The sequence below is a fragment of the Chrysemys picta genome, chromosome 8, assembly GCF_011386835.1.
Source record: "Chrysemys picta bellii isolate R12L10 chromosome 8, ASM1138683v2, whole genome shotgun sequence".
NCBI lineage: Eukaryota > Metazoa > Chordata > Testudines > Emydidae > Chrysemys > Chrysemys picta.
The window spans coordinates 89,762,657-89,775,638 of NC_088798.1; the positions used below are offsets into that span (position 1 = coordinate 89,762,657).

At 45.2% G+C, this 12,982-nt stretch overlaps 2 protein-coding genes across 3 annotated transcripts in view; one reads left to right on the forward strand and one right to left on the reverse strand.

Annotated features, from left to right (window-relative positions):
* Positions 1-12,982, reverse strand: part of LOC135973263 (uncharacterized) — a 275,121-nt gene that overhangs the window by 133,723 nt on the left and 128,416 nt on the right. The gene's annotated exons all lie outside the window — the stretch shown is intronic.
* The window catches only part of UBTD2 (ubiquitin domain containing 2), a 118,599-nt gene continuing 113,264 nt past the window's right edge, over positions 7,648-12,982 (forward strand). Inside the window, exon 1 of one of the 2 annotated variants that reach the window (XM_024100211.3) lies at positions 7,648-7,855. Coding sequence is in view for 1 of the 2 variants with exons in the window: in XM_005298047.5 (XP_005298104.1) it covers positions 7,786-7,855 (70 nt within the window). In the remaining variant the exon portion in view is untranslated. The remainder of the gene's footprint in view (positions 7,856-12,982) is intronic. The other variant, XM_005298047.5, reaches the window with a different exon arrangement.

Sequence of the window (12,982 nt, forward strand, 5' to 3'; positions counted from 1 at the left end):
CCTTTTGGCACTTCGCAGGAGGGAAGGGATGGGAGCTCCCCCCCCGCCCCCAACTCCAGAGCTTAGCTGAGGGGCGGAGAGGCTTCCCCATGCCAGCGTTGCACAGGGCTTTGGCACGTGCAGGGATTGGCTCCTCCTGGCCAGTGCCTGAAGCTGGAGGGTCTTGGGCTTTCCTGGAGCACCAGCCCAGCCAGAGGCAATGGGGGAAGGAAGGCGCCTGCCAGCCAGGCTGTTGGTGAGCTGAGCACTCCAATCAGGGGCTGGTTCTCCACAAATGCTAGGAGTGGGACATGCCCTGCCAGGGCGATATGGAGGAGCAGCAGGGCGGGGGAGGCAAAGCAGGGAGGGGACAGTGACGGGGGAGCACATAAAGGGCCAATGGGTGGGTAGCAGACGTGACACTAATTGGCCGCCGCCTGGCACCTGCCCGCACACACCAGCCACCACAGCTTGCAGCGCACAGCCAGTGCTGGCCGGAAGCGGGATGGGGGTGGGGCCCTGCCAAGAGCCGGCACGCAGCTGGGGCTATGCTGACGGAGCGGCTGGCCCTGCACACCCATCCCCATTGTCGGCCACTGGCCTCTCCGACTCACCACTGGTGGGCAGACAGCTGGCGAGCAGGGATCCGGTCAGCAGCAGGACCTGCCAGTACGGAGACACTGGAACATTTTTAATAGTGGGGGCACTGAAAGCCAGCCTCCTTACCCCTGTCCACCTCCCACCCCGCCCCCAAAGCTGAGGCCGGCAGCCGGGACCCTGGGCGCGTGGAGCTGGCAGTCAGGACCTTGGACATGTGGGGCCAGCAGCCGGGAGCCCAGAGGTGCTGCAGCACCACCACCCCTCCCCCGCACCTGTAGTTCCCACACCTATGCGCCAGTACTGATGGGGGGAGGGGATAGAAAATACGGGACAGTTTGTCTATTTTTAAGAAAAAGTTGGGACACCTGCAGGAGGGCTTAAATATGGGACTGTCACTTTAAGAACTGGATGTCTGGTCATCCTATCTCCAAACATGTGGGGCTCTGTGAGTGGGAAGATAAGTTGCAGATAGGGGAAAGCTGCTCTTTGTGGCATTATCCTCTTCCAACTGCATGGGGATTTCCTCACATAAAACAAGCTGACCTTACCAGTATCTTATGTGCCAGGGATAGGTCCTTTCTAAATGCAGTAATGGGCCCACTAGAATGCATGGGGGCATGACTACTGTGGGAGACATGTTAGGGGAAATGGGAGGACCAGAGAGTAGTATGGAGGCATTGGGTCTCTATGGGACATGCCTCAGTCAGCTGTGAAAGTCCTAACATCTGCTGGGTTCCTCAAGCATTGTGGGGTCTCTGTAGATTAGGAGAATTATTCCCCTTGCAAGTTCCATGAGGATGTAGCAAATTCAGCACACCCTGACCAGGGCCAGCTCTAGGCACCAGCCGACCAAGCACGTGCTTGGGGTGGCGCCTCAGAAGGGGCGGCCAATGTTTCGGTGGCACAGCGCTGGTGGGGGCAGGGGGCTTCGGCGGCGCGGTGCAGCACTCAGGGGGTTTGGCCAGCCCAGCCTGGCGCGGCGCTCCGGGGGTTTGGGCAGTCCGGCCCGGCGCAACACTCAGGGCGGGGGTTGGGGCGGCCGGCACGGCACGGCACTGGGGGGTGGGCGGGGGTTTGGGCAGCCCAGCCCAGCGCTCTGGGGGTTTCAGCGGCCCAGCGCAGCGCTCGGGGGGGGGGGGGGCGGGGGTTTCGGCAGCCCGGCGTGGCACTCGGGGGGGCGGAGGTTTCAGTGGTCCGGCGCTCCAGGGATTTGGGCGGCCCAGCAGTGGGCGGGGAGGGGTTTGGGTGGCCCCGCGCGGTGCTGGGGGGGGTGGGTTTCGGCGGCCCGGTGCAGCGCTGGGGGGCGGCGCAGTGCTGTGGGGGGTGTTACGGCGGGGTGGCACTCTTCTTTTTTGCCTGGGGCGGCAAAAAAGTTAGAGCCAGCCCTGATCCTGACACAGTGATTTTGAAAACTCTGCAGTCTCCAGGCTTCGGGAGGGTTGTAACTTTAGCCTTCCTCTGGGTTTTTTCCATAGGCAATTGTGGTTAGATGTTTGGCTATTTGTGTGTTTTTTCATGTGTTCTTCCTGTGTGCTGCCCCAGCTCTGCGCAGACAGCCGTCACAGCAGACCTGCGACAAGTATAGTTGGCCCAGAGACAGGCCAAACTGTAGCAGGTAGACATTTTTTAATGGGAGCTAGAATTCTAGAAGTTGCATTTAAATGGATGTGCTGTTTATCATGCAGAAGAGGGGAACCTGCCTCGTGTCCCATTTCAAAATGGGGCTACCGCCTCAGTAGGGTGAGGGAAGAGAACAGTATAGAAGTAAATCTGAAAATTGTACAATGCCAGATTTCCTGAAACTCTCTGGGGAGAAGGATGATCTCATAGTTACACTGAACTGGGCCGCAAGAGATCTGGCTTCTGATCTTGGCTCTGCCACAGATTGTGTGTGACCTTGGACAAATCACCTAATCGCTGCATGTTTCCCATCTATAAAAGGGGGATAATTCTCTATCTCGTGGGGGTGCTGTATGGCTCAGATACTCTGGTCGTGAGTGCCACTGAACAGCCTCTAAATAAATATAAAAATGCTGATGCCTCAGCCAGAAGTTTGAGTACTCATGCAATTCATCAGCATCTCATATTGGTTCCCACGCAAAGATGAATCATTGGAGAACAGGGATTTAGCATGCTGTATCATCAATGTCATGGCAAAAGCACTGTAATTCACTGCAAGCTATCAGCGAGGCCCAGGTTGGACAAGCAAGAATGGCAAGTTTGTCATACAAAATATCTTAATAAAAATTTAATCCTGTAACACACCAATCTGGGCCTGCTAGAGGCTTTATGGTTGTCTCTATGCTGCACGAAAGGCCACTTGGGTAGTGAGGCTACACCTCAGATCTTTCTGCCACAAAAACACAGCCCCCTAGCACTTGTGCCAAAGGAAAATCGCTCTTAGCTGTTGGCACTATAGAGTTTATGACTCACAACTGAACAATTCTGATGCCAGTTCATTACACTGTTGTGTTATACAAGTACTATTTGAAGATCAAAAGTATTTTACCACCAACATGCAGTCAGCAGTTAACAAGTAATGAAGAATAAGAGTTAATCCTAATCATACCCCTGAAATGTATGTATATACATACTATCTTACCTACAGAAGTAGAAAAATAGAGAAGTTAAGGGATTTGCCCAAGGCCTCAGAGGGAGTCTATGGCAGAGCCACGATTCGATTTGATAGTATAGCCTTCAAAATAAAAATTGCATTTAGAAACAACCATTGGTCTGTCTTCTGTGGCCTATTCCCTGACTTACAAGTATATCCAGAAATATTGGGCCAGTGTGATCCTGCTGTAAATTTGCCTTTGGCCTACAATGGGTAGATTTATAACATTTTGGAGCAAGTGGGAACGAGCATCCCAATCCAGATCAACAGACTCAGACTAGCAGGGCTTGCACTGATGCTCTAAAAATAGCTGTATAGGCAGCTCTTCGAAGTTGTGGTTTGGATGCTGAAGCCCACCCCCCTCGCTCGCTATTTAATTAGCCTCCTATTAAATGCATTAATATGTTGTGTTTTTAAACTTCATTGGATAGGCTATACCACTTAGTGATCACTGAGTGGAAAGCTCTTTATGTTATGTAACCTCAATGTCTGTCTTATTTCAGTCTCATGCTCTTAGCCTGTAGAGTTAAATTTCCAAACTCTAGGGGTGGTCACACAATCGATCTCAGAAATTTGTAAATTGTAATTACTTCTCTCCACAGTAGTTCTGCAAGTCTGAAAAAAAATGTTGAATCTTCTAAGCCTTTCCTGAACAGATTTGCCCTGATTATCTCTATGTTCTGGGCAAACACCAAACTAAACCGAAATTTCCAAATAAGACCTAACAACATACCTAGACAACTGGGATCAATCAATATCTCCTTTGTTTTGTAGTTAATTCTTCTATACACCCAAGTACTTTGCCATCCCCTGAAACTAATGTGCTCTTTACTTTCATATTCAACTAGTCTCTTCAGAGAGAGCTCTTTCCTCGTGTTTACTTATCAGTCCTAGGCTTCATGCTTGCTCCTGACTGAGTGAGATGCAGAACACCTTCACCTCTCTGAAATCAAATGGAAGTTGAAAGTGTTCCGCATCTTGCAGCAATGGGCCCCCTGCCTATATCACACCAATTATTTGGGATCTTAATTATATACATGCATTTTCTTAAAGGTTACTCAATTTCCTTTAAAAAGTTGCAAATCCAAATAAAACTAGAAAAAATGCATTTGTCAATATATTTTTGTTCCTTTGATTTTAGCAAATTGCAGTCCCATAAATAGCTATGATATTTTTTAATTATGAAAAGTATCTCTGCAATGTGTTTTTAAGCAGGTAAAATAACTTACATAGTTTCATTTTCTGTTGCCTTTTTTATCAGAAAAACAGCCGACTTCTTCCCTGCACAAACTAGTAGGGATCCTAATTCTCAGTCTGTTAACCAGATTTTATTTTTTTGCACTGTCTGTTTCCTCTTGAAATGTTCTGAATTACTGCTGAGTTGTTCTGAAGAGCTACAGTGCATCTGATAGCACGTGAACCATAACTTTCAAAGGTTTCAGAGTAGCAGCCGTGTTAGTCTGTATCCGCAAAAAGAAGAACAGGAGGACTTGTGGCACCTTAGAGACTAACAAATTTATTAGAGCATAAGCTTTCGTGGACTACAGCCCACTTCTTCGGATGCAACTTTCAAAGCCTACTGTGAGGTTGAAACTGAAATGATGCTTTTAGACATGAAACACCAAAAAAACTACCTTTTTCCCCCCACAGCATTGAAGTCAGATATTGAGTAACTGAGGTGGTGGTGGCGGTGGCAACGGCAGCGGCAGTGACTTTGAGTTTTTAATTTGAACTGCCAATTTATTAACTCAGATTGAGGATTTAATAAATAGTGGTTATTAGTGAGAGACTGATTTTTTGTGTGTGCTTGTGCATTTTCTTGTTATGTCATCTTGTGTGAAACTAAGTTATTATGAAACTAACCAAAAATTAAGGAAAACAAACCATAAAACAGGAAAAAGTAAAAAACCTTAAATAGAAAAGAAAAAAAAATCTCTATTAGAGTCTAGTCACACATGCTACTATCCTGATAAGACTACTACAAAATAGATAAATCAAAATCCACCATAAAAGTGTGGCATAATAAACAGAGATCATATGGGGTAGAAAACAGGCTGGTGTTCTTTTCTTGTGATCTAAATACAAACAAATATATTATTCTAATCTGGAATATTGTTCATAACTTTCCGGTTCTGCATTCCTAATATTCAGTTTAAAGATACCATCACATATTTTCTTTAAAATAGCACTTTTGTTTGTAGACTCATCTGTATTCATTCCCAATAGCAAACACAAAATATCTTATCTAAAACACCAAACTATATAAGGAAAAAGCTGTGATTAATGGTTAGAGCAGGGCAGTCAGGAGGTTCAGTTCTCCATTTTACTGCTGGCTGTTGACAATTGGTCAATTCAGTATATACTTTAAGAGTCCCCCTGGATTCCTCACTGAGGCTAAACTCGCACATAGCAAGCATCCACAAGTAATGCTTTCTACCATCTCTGGTTAGCTAGGAAATTCCTTCCCATCCTGGTGGACAATGACCTGTCCACACTTCAGCAGGGCAATACACCTGCGCATGAAGACATCAACCCTTAGGAAGTTCCAGCTAGTACAGAATACTGCAGCACGTATCCTCAGCAACGGGGCTACTGTGAGCACATCAGCTCTATCCTCTGTTCTTCACACTGGCTTCCCATAGAGTATCAATTCAAGTTGAAGATCTTGGTCCTTGTCTTCAAGGTGCACAATGGCCTGGGCCCAGGATATTTAAAAGATCTGCTAAAGTTCCGGGTCGAAGACCACAATTGACAACTCTGCTTCTCGTGCACAGTGGAACCTTCTACCATAAGGGTAAAGCTTGGCTGTGCAGGAGATGGAATTTTCTCAAAATCCAGTCTGAGACTGTGGAATGAACTCCCACAAGAACTAAGGACCACCACAAACCTCACCACCTTGCAAGGTGCATTTCTTCAATCTCTCTTCTGTACTGTAAACACCGACCAACATGTATGTAAATATATCAAAATGCTACTGCATGCCCAGTTTTCTCCCTGGGGAGAGGAATGAGAGAACAAACCATGTGTGACAGATGTTAGTCACTTTGCTTAATGCACTACTGGAAGGTGGTCAGATACTACAGTGATGAAGATGATATAAGAATCTTATCGACTAGACCATAGAATAGAATAGACTCAGTGTGTGAGCGTCAGCAAGACATTACATTTTTCGGGGCTTCAGTTTTTCACTGGTGAAATGGAGATTATAACACTTATGTACCTTGAAAATTATTTAATATTTGCAGGGTTTATTGAGATCATCAGTATGACACAATGAAAATATTGGGGGCAGTTTATTCACTCATAAGTATTACAGATGTCTATCAGTATTTTACTAACATGCATTTAGTGCAATATTTCATTTGCTAAAATAAATTACATGAAAACCTAAATAACATAGAGGGCCTGATTTAAAAAAAAGAGTAAGGAGTACAAATGTATAAGCACAAGTGTGTAACTAATTTATATGTGCCTGGCTGGCATGATCCCGGTCTGGCAAGCGATATATTTCGTGCACTCAGACACCGTAGTTGTATCTGTATATTAGATTTGCAATTGTGCACAGAGTTTTGCACAACTTCTTGGAAATTGGGCCCTCAATCTGACAGTCATAATAATAATCCTTTGCCCTCTTCTAGTGCTTCTCATCTCAAATACTTTGCAAACTCTAATGCATCTTCACAGTATTGCTGAGACTGGGTTATGGATATCCTCTGGTGTGTTATGTTTGATTAAGAACCTCAGCCTATACACCCTCATGCACGTGAATAACTTTACTCAGGTGAGTAGTCCCCTTGAAACTAATGGAACCACTCTGATGTGTAAAGATACTTCGATCCCTGAGCATTTGTATTGTACAGGCCTCGTCATTTTCTGTCTGTCAAGGGCCGAGTCCCTTATGTGCAGGATAAAAAACAAAAGGTCACAATGATTAAATTAATAAATCAAATTCATTATGAAGAGTAAGGCTTCTGTTTTGAGGTGAGATGTGGGGAGGCAGGTGTGAACATAGCTATGAGACAGGGAGGCTCACTGGCTGCTGCTTGCATCTCTGAGCTTTGGGTGGGGGAAAGAGGTGAAGTGAGAGGGAAGAGGATTACCCCCAGACTGTCCTCCTAGGGCTCTCTATCATGAAGGGGGAGTTACCTTGGACTCCCCCATGGTTCCTGACGCCGGTGCACCACGGGGTTATCCCAGGCTGTCCCCTGGTCTGTATGTGTGTATGTACTGGGGCGCTATCCCGGACTGCCCGAAGGCTTCTGCCAGTGGTGGAACCAGAGATGGGGTGATAGTCACCCCAGGCTGCCCACGCAGGCCGGGGGGGGAGGGGGCTGAGGGGTGTTGCTCCCAGGTCTATGGGCTGGGCAGAAGAGCGAGCGGCCGCGGAGACCCTCCCCGAGGCGGGTGCGTGGGGAGGCGGGCCAGGCGCAGCGCCGGGGCTGGAGGAGGAGGCGGGCCCAGGCACGGCGCAGCGCTGCGGGGCGGGGCGGCCAGGGAGCAGGCGGCGGCGGCGGCTTCGGAGCCATCGCGCCTGCCCGGCCGGTGGCGGAGCTCGGGCGGGGAGCGGCGGGTCTCCGGGCCGGGCGGGCCCCATGGGCGGGTGTGTGGGCTCCCATCACGACTCCTCGGGCAGCCTCAACGAGAACTCGGACGGCACCGGAGGTGAGAGGGGGCGGGGGCCGGGCGGGACTGCGCGGAGTCCCCCATTCCCCAGCCCAGGGACCCCCTGGGCACCGCGGCACTCGGGCCTGAGGGGCTCTCCCGGGGGGGCCTCGCCATGCATCACCGCCCCTCCGGGGCCCCCTGCCCGGGCCCTCCATCCCCTCCCCCGCTATTCAGGAAGGGGAGCCTGGCCCTGGCCCAGCCCCCCTCAGCGTGTCGGCCCCTCAGCGCCCCCCAGGGGTACAGTCCCCTCTTCCCCCAGGTGCCCCGGTACCCCTCCCCCGTTCTCCCCGCCCGTCCCTCTGGGGCATCCCCTGGGCGAGCCTCGCCCCCTGCGCCTTCATTGCAACTTTCCTGAAGTCAGCTGCCATCAGCTGCCCGGCTCCGGGCCACTAGGGCAGGCAGGGGCGTGGGGAGAAAGCAGCCCAAGTCCCCGGCCCAGGCCGCGCACTCACTCTGCCTAGCTTCAGCGCTTTAGCTCCCCAGGAACCGCGGGATCTTTTAAAAATGCCCCTCGGCTGCACAGTTCTGCAGGGTTGAAAAGAGCTTTGGGAGTGGTCCAGCTGGACCTAACCCCCCCCCCCCCCCCCTTTCCCCTGCCTTGCTGGGAGGCCATCCCTGACAACTTATGGAGGATTTTAAAATATGTGCAGATAAAAATAATAGAAATGAAACATTTTTGTCAGTGTTCAAAAAAAAAAAAAATCAGCTTTCCTCTCCACTCCATACAAAGCCATAATTAGCCTAAAAGCCAATAGCAGACACTAGAAACTCTTCTTGATAACATGTGTCCCTTCAGTGGGGATCATGCTGCACTCAAAGCAGTGGGCTGATCAGAGTGGTGCCTTGTATTTTATTTAACTGGCATAGGTTTTTATCCTATAAAGTAATGTTTGAACTCTGTTCTCTGTCTGGGACTTACCCCCATTGTTTCAGTACATAGAAAATAATTTAGCTGTTGGGGATTATCTCCTGATTACTTTGCCTTTCTCTGCTTTCCAATAAAAGATGGACATTTTCCCCCAGTTTAAATTATTGGTATTAAATAGTCACTTTAGTAAAATTAAGTGCTGAAGCAGTGTGTTTTATCTATCACGTTAGCTACATACCTGTTTAAACGGAGGGCGGGTAAATAGTCTCTGTACTTAACTACTTCACTTTTTTTTTTTTTTTTTTTTTAGGAAAATATAAGATAGAAATATGACCTATTAGGTCACCTAAATCATCTCCCTGCCACTGCAACGTTGTTCTTGACACTATACTATGTATTGCTTCGTTTGATCTTCTTTCAAATTACCCAAGTGATGGAGCATTTTTAGCAGCACTGTTGTTTTATATGTATTGCATAAAATATAAAAAGTACAGCTCTTAAAACAACTTTTTGAAGCAGCTGCCTGCTCATTTTAGTGGCTCTTTGAACCATGTGTGTATCTTAAATAAACTCCTACTGGTTTTTTTTAAAGCTGCATAAGATTTAGTGTCACAATTCCCATTAAAGTAAAAGGGAATTTGGTAGCTCTTTCCAAATCAACTTTTTTCAGACTTTAGGAGGGAAGTGAATAGACTAACAAATTTTTCAATACCAAACTACCTGTGACCAGTTAACAAAGAATAGTAGAGTTTTTAGGAGGGTGGGGGAACAGGTTCATATTGAAAGCCAAACAAGAAAATTTACAATAAAAAGCTGTTTTATAGCTGTTAATACTATTTACAGGAGGCCTGGATTTTTCTGCACATCCATGCAATGTCAGCCATTGTTTAGTAACTAAGCATTATGAAGTGAGGCAAGGTTGCAGAAACAGCCTTGACTCTGAATTTTCTCACTTTTATCTCACCTTTGATACGAGTGGATTAGATACAGTATCCACAAAATATGTTACAATTCTTCAGCAGAGAGTGTAATGCCATATCATTACACTCTCAATATCATTACACTCTCAATGGTAGTGTGTGAGGCAGGCAATTTCAATGGAATTGGTGAAGTTTAGTGTTCCAGATTTAGCTGGTAAGGACTTGCTTCTGCTTGCGGTTACACAGCATGCATCATTGTGTATTTTGGGGCAAATAGCCTATTGTGCATGGGTGCGTTAGCACAGCAACTGGATTTTCCAAGCCCATAATTGCAAACCACATATTGGAGGACAGACTCAAACTCTAAGGATTATGCACTCCGAGTCTGTTTCATGTAAATGATCTGATATTTCAATTGAACTATATGGGACTGAATGAAAATATATTTATAAACTACCTACTACTGTGTGTGTATTACCCTATTTTGAAATGTTAACTCATTTTTTTTAAAGTAGCTATAGTTAAGCTGAAAGTGCATCAAAATATGTTTTTAATATACCATAATTTACCAGTCACAATATCAAAGACCAACTTTTCTGACTCTTGGATCTAAAACTTTATAAAATGATTGTGGTAAATATAAAATCTGACTTGTGGTGTCTCAAGAGAATTTATGATTTGAGACATCTGACACTGAACTGGGCAAAGCAGTAGAGCATATAATATACATTAGAAGGGGGATGGGCTAAATCATCTAGTAGGTCATTTCTGCCTCTAATTTCAGATTCTGTGATCTAGTACAGTGTTATCCACCTTTCAGCCTGTTGCAAGTGACTAGAGCCATATCATAAACTCCAGGAAAATAGTTTAGAACCAAAACTTCAGTGTTAAATGCTGCATTGCCAGTGTCTGAAATGATGATGTGATAATTGTTTGTTGCAAAGCTTTATACCTTCTCCTAAAGAAAGGAAAAGTTGCTTCATGAACTAATGTTACTAGTGATGAGACTGGTTAACCATGCTTGGTCCTGAAGGACTCTGAGCCAGATCTTGATATCAGTTGCACCAGTCTGAATCTATAATAATTCCAAGGAAGGTGATAGAATTTTGTTGGATTAAATCAGTGTAACTCGGATCAGAATAATCTCCTCCTGTAATCTCATGAGTTCTTCAAGCAATCACTAGCACGTTATATATCCATTGCTGCTTAGTGAAGTTGCTAAAATGGCTTGATCAAATACAGTTTCTTTCTCTTCTGATTTGCTGTAGAGTAATTAGCATACTTCAAGGTCAGCAAGATATTTAAATTAGCTGGTCCTTAGGGTAGATTCATTAAGACATGTGTGTTCATCTACACAATGAGCTGGCCAGAAATATTGGCACATGTCTCTTGTTTGTCATAAGTTATTCTGGAGTGCAGGCCTGAGGCCCACTCCTGCTCCCATTGACTTCAATAGGAGGAGCAGGCTCTTACTTAACAAAAATATCTGGTCATCAGCAGGCACTGCTGTGCCCATCCTACTGGAAGAGGAATGGTCTCCCCAGGCTAGCTCCAGCTTTTCAATTATTAGTTTTTTTATAGTACTATAGTGTTATACAATACTTTATAACAGGGAAAAACAAGTTTAAACAAAATTGCTGCTCCAAAATGCTTACTATGTAAAAGCCAGCAGAGGTAAACAGAGTGATATGTGGTCATTACCATAGTCAGTCTTTGTGGAATGGGGGATTTCCAGGAGAATATGGAAGAAGAAAAGAAGGGTGATTGATGTATACTAATTAGGACAGTACTCCATAAAAACCTATAAATTGATGTTCTCAGATTTCTCTTTGATATGCCTTGTTAAAGATTATGGTGAGCTTTTACAACCCTGGGCAATGTGGGTTGGTGAGAAAGTTCTCATCCCTAGCCACTCCATACTACAGGTTATTTGATCTGTTCAGATGTGCTGTCTTCCAATACATGGATCTGGGGTTAAATAATGGAGGGCTTTACATTTTTGTGTCTGCTTTTAGGGTTTCTAAAGATCTGCACCAAATTATGTTCAGCTTGGTTCACCATTACATAAACATTTAGAAGAATTCTTTTTGCCAAAATGCTACATCTGGGTCCCATCCCCTCATGCAAGCTATTTATTTTACCTCCTATCCTTTGAAATTCCCTTTTCATTTTCTTCTGGTAAGTCTGTTAAAATCTTTTCTGTTAGGCATTGTGCAATGTTAGTTTGTCTTGCTGAACTTTGCAGGCAAAAGAAAGGCAAGACAGTTATTTGTATAGAGTGAAGAGAAGGCAAGAGATCCAACTTGTTGAAATATCGGCACCACAAGTCATTACATATTAAGTCTTTGGGCTGCAGCTGTCTCTCTGCTGCTGTTCTCTTTCTGACATGATGTTAGCCTGCCCATTGGAGTTCTTGTCTTCTCCACTGGGAGAAAAAACTCCAGTAGTTGTGTTTTGACCTTTGTCTTCTCTCTTTTTGCCTCCAACTTGTGGTAGCAACAGGAACAAATAGAAGCAGGTGATTGCATGGTCAACTGGCGCACTGGGATAGCTGATTGTTCTGAGTGCAAATTCTTACTGCAGTGCTTAATATGGTGCCATTGGCTCAAAAGCACTGGAAGGCCAATAAAAGCCCTTGGTCTAAACTTTGTCCAACTATAGAAAAAACAATTTTAAAATATCTTTATTGGATGGTAGTGTAGCATTGCAGTGAGCACTTCTGTTTTGAGGTGACAATAAGTGCTTTCATAATGTTTGTTGCAGACTGACTATGGGAGTTCACGCATTAAATAGAGGTTTGTCTCTCACAGTCTAAGCAATGCAGTAGCTCCAACCATGGCTAGCTTAGATTTTTTTAAAAAGGTCTATTGACTGAAAGGTCAGTAGCTTTTTGGTACACACCCTTTATTTCAGAACCCAGGCAAAGGGTCCTCTACTTCCATATAATGTAATCTGGCTTGTTTTAGCTATTTATTTTAAGCCCTAAACTAGTGTATGCCAGTACATAGTACATTTGTTTTGTATTGCTATCTAAGAAAAAAGTGCTTACTTCAGCATTCTCTACACTGTGTACAAGGTATATTTTTGTAAGAGGTGGTCTTGAATTCAAAGCTGATGTATACTGTTGGCTTTCATCATACTTTTTGGTATGTCATTTTCTTTGTGAATTTTGTGAAAATATGGTATAAAAGTTTTACTTTTAAAAGCTACATAGAAAGAAAAGTTTAAACATGAACTGACATTTTTTATAATTTGCTCTAGATCTGTCATAAGAATGTTGTGGAAACTGTACAACAGTCAGTATGTCAGAGATTTGTACCGAAATCAGTCTAACAT